The 8,091-nt window shown below is 41.0% G+C and overlaps 1 protein-coding gene across 1 annotated transcript in view; it reads right to left on the reverse strand.

Moving 5' to 3' along the window:
- The window catches only part of SLC18A2 (solute carrier family 18 member A2), a 20,602-nt gene continuing 12,511 nt past the window's right edge, over positions 1-8,091 (reverse strand). Inside the window, exons 8-13 of the mRNA XM_010165744.1 lie at positions 5,610-5,688; positions 5,313-5,364; positions 4,803-4,866; positions 3,461-3,580; positions 2,762-2,895; positions 1-111 (exon numbers count right to left, since the gene is read on the reverse strand). Of these exons, the coding sequence (XP_010164046.1) occupies positions 1-111; positions 2,762-2,895; positions 3,461-3,580; positions 4,803-4,866; positions 5,313-5,364; positions 5,610-5,688 (560 nt within the window). The remainder of the gene's footprint in view (positions 112-2,761; positions 2,896-3,460; positions 3,581-4,802; positions 4,867-5,312; positions 5,365-5,609; positions 5,689-8,091) is intronic.

The following is an 8,091-nucleotide window of genomic DNA, read 5'->3' on the forward strand; positions in this document are numbered from 1 at the left end:
TTATTCATCACTTTCATACTCCTCCTCTTCATCCCCGATGGGGTAGGACTGGATGTTGTTCTGGGTATACATTTTTGTTTTCACAGGACAGTTGTGATCCATGAGTATTGCCTAAAAGAAAAGGGAGTGTGAATATTAGCACTTCTGCGTAGCACCCCGATGAGATGTGTGGGTGATTCCACCACACAACCATCCTGCTGCCTCTACCACTCAGGGGATTCACCTCTCCTTCCCGAAAGCAGAACCCAACCTCTACTCTACTCGGAGTAAATGAAGTCCCTTGGTCTGTGTGAGGTGAGATCACAGACATCACCCACAAATTTCTGTTACCTTCCTGGAACCAGTGTTTCAGCCCCTGTATTAAACTGAAATACATCTACCTGCTCTCCAGGTACAAGAACTTACCTCTCCTATATTTAATCTCCATCTATTAAAAGCTGGATGAATGAACAAGAGGAGTCCTGCTGCCTCAACCTGTGTCTCCCTTATGAGCTTTCTGTGGAGCTCTAGACCAGCAACCCAGGTTCTGCTGAGTGTGGTTGTCCAAACATTGCCGCTTGACACCCATGGCAAGCTAAAAGTGAGTATCATAGTTAGGGGCCAGCTACAATATTATATTCTTTGGGATTAATTTTTCCTAGGACAATCTGAGTCTGTACACAGCAGTTGTGTAGCTTATTTCATGGTGAATGTGATTTTTGTTTTTTGAAGTTTGTGAAATTTGTTTTTTAATTAATTATGCATAGAGACAAAGTAGTTACCCTCCTTTTGATTGTTTTCAAGCCCAAAAGAAGTGGCACATCAGTTCAGTGACACAAGCCACCGTGGGAACAGGTGTCACAGGGGAAGGGCAGACACTGGAAGGTGTTTAAGCTGTGGGGAGGGATCCTGTCCCTTCAGTGATTACCATGCTATAAGAGACCATGGAAGCACACAATAAACTTTGTATTTCCAGCAAACAACTGCTTTTTTTTTTTTCCCCTTCATTCTTTCTCTTCCTCAGCCTTAGTCAATGTAAAAAAAAATGTTTTTTAAAAAAAACCAAACCCCAGTGCAGTCTGCAAAGGTCATGACAAGGGATTAACTGGAATCTGGGATTCTGCAGTCCAAATATGTGCAAAACAAAAGGTCTCTGGCCTCACGTACACCACTATTTCAGCAAGATTCATTTTTCCACCTTCTGTTCTGTTCATGTCGGTACAAAGCGTGAGCAGCACATGCAGCAGGTTCTGTCCTTACTTGCAGAGATGTGGTGCTGCCTAGTAAGACCATAGCTATGCAAAATTACATTTTCTTTTCACCCAAATAAACAACTAGCAACAGCATTTTGGGCTCTTGTCACCCTTGTTCAGCATGAGCAGTGATAGAGTGCTGGGTGGGCTAGACCTACCCTAGATGGGGACAGATGTTGCAGCAGAGATTGGCACTTGTTTTCCAGGGTTTTCCTAGCCCTGGAATCACAGCAGGGATTGTTTTGACTGCACTGTCTTGTAGTTCTTTTGGGAGCTTCCCATCTTCTTGCTGAGCAGAGGAAACCTAGTGAGGAAAGCAGTGGATCCCCCTCCCACAGTCAGAGGGGCTTTGAACCTGATCTACATCTGTAGGAACAGCAAGTCTTGAAGCAGCAGAGTAGGGGAGCAGGTAAAGGATATTACATGAAAGGGCACGCTGAGCTACAGGAATGGAGAGAGGAGAACAAGATAGGAGGGGAAATGAAGGAAAAGGACTACCAAAACCAAAGCAGGAATCTTTTTTTTTAATTCCTTCTGGTTTTTTTGAGGGGTGACAGGCTAAGCAAACTGAGTAATAGGGGTGAAGCGTTCCTGCAGGTACATTGGTGAGTGTCCTGGGGCAGAACTCACAGAATAAGCAGGGGAACTCTTTTGGAAAGTAGACTTTTGCATTTGCTCAGAGAGCAAACATGACCATCAATGGCAAAAAACTCTGTTAAAGGCTGATAATCACAAGCATCACTTTTGACTGAGGGCTCCTAGCCCCTAATTTTAGGGATGTATCACAAAACCTTTGCCTGCTCCAAGACTCATCCCTTAGATACCCATTGTGGGCTGCAGGGGATGAGCAAGAGGCTGATTTGGCCAAGCATCACTCTTCTTTCTTACACACCATACAGCAGCTGGGGAGCCCTGACTGCTCTAGAAAATTAAGTCATTGGCAAAGTTACATTAAAAAAAGTCAGGATAAGCCCCATGGTATAAATAAGAGAAGGGAAGCCATTAATTTATAAGGGCAGGTGATCTGTATGGAGGAAGAAAGAGAAGGAAAAAATATGATGAAAATATACTGTAGAGGACAATGGGGGAAAAAAAAAACCAAAACCTAAAACAAACAGGTTGAAGCACACAAAGGAATAAACCAAAATTGGTCAATACAGTTCTGACATGTCAAGGAAAACAAAAATGCCTTTTATACTGACTCTGCCACAGCATATGCTGTTGCAGATGAATGTCTGCTGGACCCTGGTTCATGATAATCAAATTTGTGACTTTGTAACTTGTATAAACCATTCTATAATTCTATAAAGAAAAGCTTCTTCTTAGTTACATCTTGGACATAAAAAAAAAGAGGGAGTTCATTCCAAAGATGATGCATGAAGGTGAAACAAACTGTGCTGGTCCCATTTTAGGAAAGTTAGAGGCAAAGATACAGAAATAACTTATCATTTGTTTCACTGGAAAAACAAAACAAAACCAAACCAAACCAAAACAAAAAACCCAAAAGAAGGAATCCATGTTATGCTTACCATTTTCTCCTCTTTGGCAGGTGGACTTCGAAGGAAAAAGCACAGGGGAGCGAAGAGGATATCCACAATCCCTATAATTGTCATGAGCCAGGGAAATCCAATGGCCTTTGCAATGGCACCACCAGCAGAAGGACCTTGCACAAATAAAAACCCTTTTCTGAAGATCACTCAGACACTAAATTTGCAGCAGTAAATTTAAACAACAGTAATTTTAGATCCAAAACTCCCTCTTTACAAATTGATTTAAAGAATGTAAAGACATGGTTTGTAATTACAGCATAAATCTTTCCTGGCTCCATACTCCACATTCATTGAAGAAATTAGAGATGCTCCTAGGAGCATCTGTATCATGCACTCAAGGAGGCAGGGGGTCAGTGGGGAGTTATTCCCCTCACAGACTATTAGGACCACAGCTGTGGTGTCAGTTTTAAATACTCCAAGGCCTCTTTATTAGAGATATCCTATTTGTGTGCAGTGCCTGACACCTTCAAACCTCTTACAGCTAATGGAGCTGAGGATGGCATCGCAGCCGAGGAGGGGACCAACTGCCAAACACAATTCCCTCTGCTTTGATTTATTGTAGAAAATACAAACTGCTGCTCATAAAACCTGTGAATGCCACTGGGAATTCACACCTGGCCACGGAGCATGTTCTCTTTTCTTAACTCTGCATCGTAGGCAGGAAAAGGCTGCACTTACCTATGGCAAAGCCCATGCAAAAGGCAACATCAGCTATCGCGTACACGCTGCCATAGACTGATACGTGACGCAGATCTACGAGGTAGCCCATAATTGGCATCATGGAGGAGTCCACCATTCCTGGTTGTGAGGGAGGGAAACAGATTTCAGGAAAATACTGCCTTTTTTTTTTTTTTTTTTTTCCTTCTTTTAATGTCTTGGCCAACTCTGTTCTAAAAAAGGGATGCAGACCAACTAAAAGGGCGTTTATTCTTAAATAAGCAAAAGATTTATGTAAAAACAGGCTGGATTATCTGTGCTTTTTATGGTTTTTATTATGTCTGAGGTCACATACAGACATGTATAGAAATGTACATGTGACACTGGACAGAGGACAATAGAGATGTGAGCTTGGAGCATATCGACCACTGCCCAGCAACTGTCCGTTCCCATCTCACATTACCAGCCAAGCAGCTTTCATTTAGGGGGAAGCTATTTTGTGTGAACTTACACTTACTGTAGGTCTAAAGGATTGCATTAGCCTCCAATCAATCAAAATTATTACAGTGGTATCAACACGACTTTTGAGCCACATTTTCATTGCTAGCAAGAAACAGAACAAGACAGTTGGCAAAGCTGCTGAGATCCTGGGGATTTGTAGTTGTGCCTGTAACTTCTCTCCTAACTACACATCCCTCGTGTGAAGATACCCCAGATCATTTGCTGACCAGCCAAGCGCTAAAACCCAAGCCATGGTCCCCATGCTCCTCCCTGGAAGTGTTCAAGGCCAGGTTGGATGAGGCTTTGAGCAACCTGGTCTAGTGGAAGGTGTCCCTGCTGATGGCAGGGGGGTTGGAACTGGATGATCTTTAAGGTCCCTTCCAACCCAAAGCATTCTATGATTCTATGATTCCAGCCTGACTGTGTGGTCCAGCATAAGCAAAGCTCACACATAGGACTTGGAGAAGAGTACATGTGCACGGGCTTGGAAATGCCTGGTTGATGAACAAAAATTTAAGCCTGTTTTTTTTTTTTATTTTATTTCCTATGAAAATGTCTGTATGGTAGGCTTGGTGCAGTGCATGGATTTATTTCTGAAAACAATGTTTATATTCGTGGACAGTTTGAAAGATCTGTTTAGGTCAATGGAGCAATTCTGGACAGACTTCAGAATCCAGCCTGGTTCAAACTGCCTGAGCACCATCCTTTAACCCTTCTTACTCTGCCTACCAGTTTGTGCCAGAGCTCAGGCTTCACTACTATCAGACCAGAACGGCAACAAAGCTAATTTTCTCTGCAACTTCATATAAAATAATTTGTACATAATCAACAGACTATAATAAGTCATTGTAATTTTTCTTACCAATGGCAAATCCAATTCCAAAATTTGGTGCTATGAGCCCATAGATGTTTTTAGCAAATGGTACCTATAAAGGAAATTTCAGGTTGTTAATTATGTCACCCTGCACATGCTAATGAGGTTAGTTTTCTTTTTCTAAGATAAATTCTCAAAGTAATTATGGCATGCTTTGTACAGACGCAAGAATTAGAGTTTGATCCTTGCTCTGGGCAACTGCTTCAGACAACTGTGCCACTGACACACTTACTATTATGAGCAATAATAAACTGTTGAGTTACAACTCAAAAAAAACCCAATTCTTCTCCTCCTTTCGGAGCCATTCTTTCTTAAAATAATTGAAGCGCTGAAATTTGAAAGCACTCAAAACTCTGATCTGGAACCTATTAAGTACACATTGTTTAATAACATATCATAAAGCAGAATCTTCAGCAAAATCTCATGGGGAAAACGCTGATTTGAAGATGAACACATGAACATTTAGATGGTTTGAAAGATACATGATCTTCTACTTACGCATAAAATACTTATTCCCACGATTAGCATCCCGAGTAAAGCACAAAGCCACCTGTCAAAGAAGAAACATCACTCAGAGATGGGTGACACTGAGATGTTAGGGCTGATCCTGAATGTTTCAAAGTCATGTCTGAAGTGCCAAGTTACACAACCAAAATAGCAACGTGTTCAAAAAAGTGATTTTGCTAATATAAAACAAAGTTTAATAATTTCCACTGTCAATAACTACCTTGGGAAACACTGGAAATGGTACATGGACAGACTGGAAGATTATTAGTATTTTAAAATTAAGCATACCTTCCCATTTTGTGCGCGAGTATCCCAAAAAGATTAGTCCCAATGAGATAAGAGATACTGGCTGGAACAAAAGCAACGCCTGAAAAATATGAATGAGATATTTTATCAGCAAGGACTTTAGTGAAGTGTTAGAAGAAACTAATAAATTCCAGACACTGCAATTTTGATTTGAACGCATCTAATAGAGTCTTTGTGCATAGCCCGGAGAATCCAATATCCGGTTTGTTGCAGCCTTCTCATGAAATCTAAGGGTATCATCTATGAAATCCAGGAGCGATGTGACGCCTTTGAAAAGAGTTTTTCAGCATCAGCTTACAAGAACTGGTATGGGAGACGGGATGGAACAACAAAGAGGAAAAGGTTTATATCTAACTACAATAAGCTTTGGGATAGGTCAAGGAAAGCTGCCTTTTTGTGGTTGCATGGCTGATGGAGCATATGCTCAGCACATGCAGCAAGCCCAGAGCGGTCAGGGGTGCATGAGTCCCTCCCTGGAGAAGGGGACAGCAGGACTGCTGCTGTGGCTCTGCAAGTCATGGGCTCCAAGCCTGTGAATGTTGTGAGGCCTGGTGTTACAGGTGAGTTTGTAATGCCATCATATGGTCTTTGGTCAAGCAGCAACTGAAGGCAAGCATGTAAAGGTGAAAAAAACCTTAAAATTATGCTTTTGAAATTATTTAACCAATATATTTACAGTAAAGGTTAATTTTAAAAAAATAGTTATTGGTTTAAATGAAAAAAAAAAAAATCTACAATGACTTGCAGATGAGGACACCCGAGTAAATTCCTTTAGACCCTGATGGGAGGGTACCCAGACCCTCACATCTCCCCCACATCCCCTTGGAAAAACAGGGGGATGGGACCAGCCATTTTTTCCAGTCTTGAGATTTCCACAGCAGCAGCTATATCTGAAGCAGATGCTGGTTGAATATCTCTGGTTTAAAAGCCAGTTACAGTCTGTACTTGAGGATTCATCCTCTCCCTGTCCATAAGTGGCAGAGCAGTACCCAGCCGGAGGGGAAATGTCAAAGGAAGAAATGCTAAGGGAGAGCTTGGTGTGCCATTGCCTCGGCTGCCCGGAGAGCACCAGGGAGGAGGATGCAAGGGTGTGTGAGAGCAGGGACAGCCCTGGAGGAGAAGGCGTCGTAAGAAAAATATCTGAGAGGCAGAGGAACAGGGTGGCTGTGCCTGATGCTGCATCCTTGTGCAGTGGTGTTGAGTGGTTCACACGTCTTGGAAGAAATAACACATGGTAGTTTTCTGTTGTTCCTGTTAAATTTTACATCTTCTTAAGAAAAATGAAACAGGGAAAACTGACAAAATGGGGAAAGTCTGACAAATTAGCACATGGCATGACAAGCCTTTCCTTTGGTCACTGTTAAATCAGGTAATTCAGGTTTAGACAGCAGCCGTGACATTACGATACACAATCAAACCATCTCCTCTAAGTGTATATGCTCCTCATCTTTCACCAAGATGATGAGGAGGCAACATAGATTTTCTCATTTCCTGCCTATCCATCTTCCTTCCTATCTCTCTGATATTCATAAGGGGAAAAAAAAAAAAAAAAAAGAAAGGTAATTTTTAGCACAGCAATATCCTGTGATTAAAATCCTTGTGGGTTACAATGGTGATGCTGGAGAAACAATTTCACCTGTGTAACTACAGCTACTTCGGTACTACTTGGAGCTATCTGTTTATAACACATGGTCACATAGAGCAGACCCTGACAGCTGAAAATAAATAAATGAATAAATAATTAATTAATAAATAAATACTGCAAAGGTTTGTTAAATAAGACTTGCAGGTTGGTGTGCAAGCTGTGACCTTCTTCAGATCATGCTTCAAACAGCTGGATCTCCAAATTGCATAAGATAATCATTTGCTTAAAACCCTGTAGTTCAAGATATAATTTAAGAGGCTTAAAAACTTTAATTAATGCTGTCAAATCAGACAAAGCGTAACGGAGTCAATTACTTATATCATTAAAGGGTAAAATCAGTCTTAATTTAAAATGGGTATTTTCCTTCTAGGAACTTCTAGTCAACTAAGAGATTTGTAAATCTCATTTCTATTACAGCAGAAATATGAAATTCTAGTGAAGGAGGTATATAAGCAACCTTTCTTTTTCTTTGTCAGGTTTAAAATATCTGAGTTTGTGCGTTAATTTTGCTATATTAGAGGCTAGCAGTCATTGCCATGTTCAACAGTAGAGCAGCACATTAAGGACCACCAGCTGTGGCCACCCTAGATCTGAGTTTGCATTAATGAGAACTAAGGTTTGTGCTTTCTCTGTGGTGTAGGGACATCTACATTAATGTCGAGTAGGGATATTAGTGAACATCATTTTCATTAAGGATTTTTTAATTTTCTTTTAAATGCCATACATTGATATTAAAAAATAGTCTAATGAAAAGTCACAGCCCAGAACATTTGTTAACATTATCAAATATATGTTGTGCTTTTAATGGTGACTCTTCCC

Source organism: Antrostomus carolinensis, unplaced genomic scaffold, assembly GCF_000700745.2.
Source record: "Antrostomus carolinensis isolate BGI_N321 unplaced genomic scaffold, ASM70074v2 scaffold1154, whole genome shotgun sequence".
Lineage (NCBI taxonomy): Eukaryota > Metazoa > Chordata > Aves > Caprimulgiformes > Caprimulgidae > Antrostomus > Antrostomus carolinensis.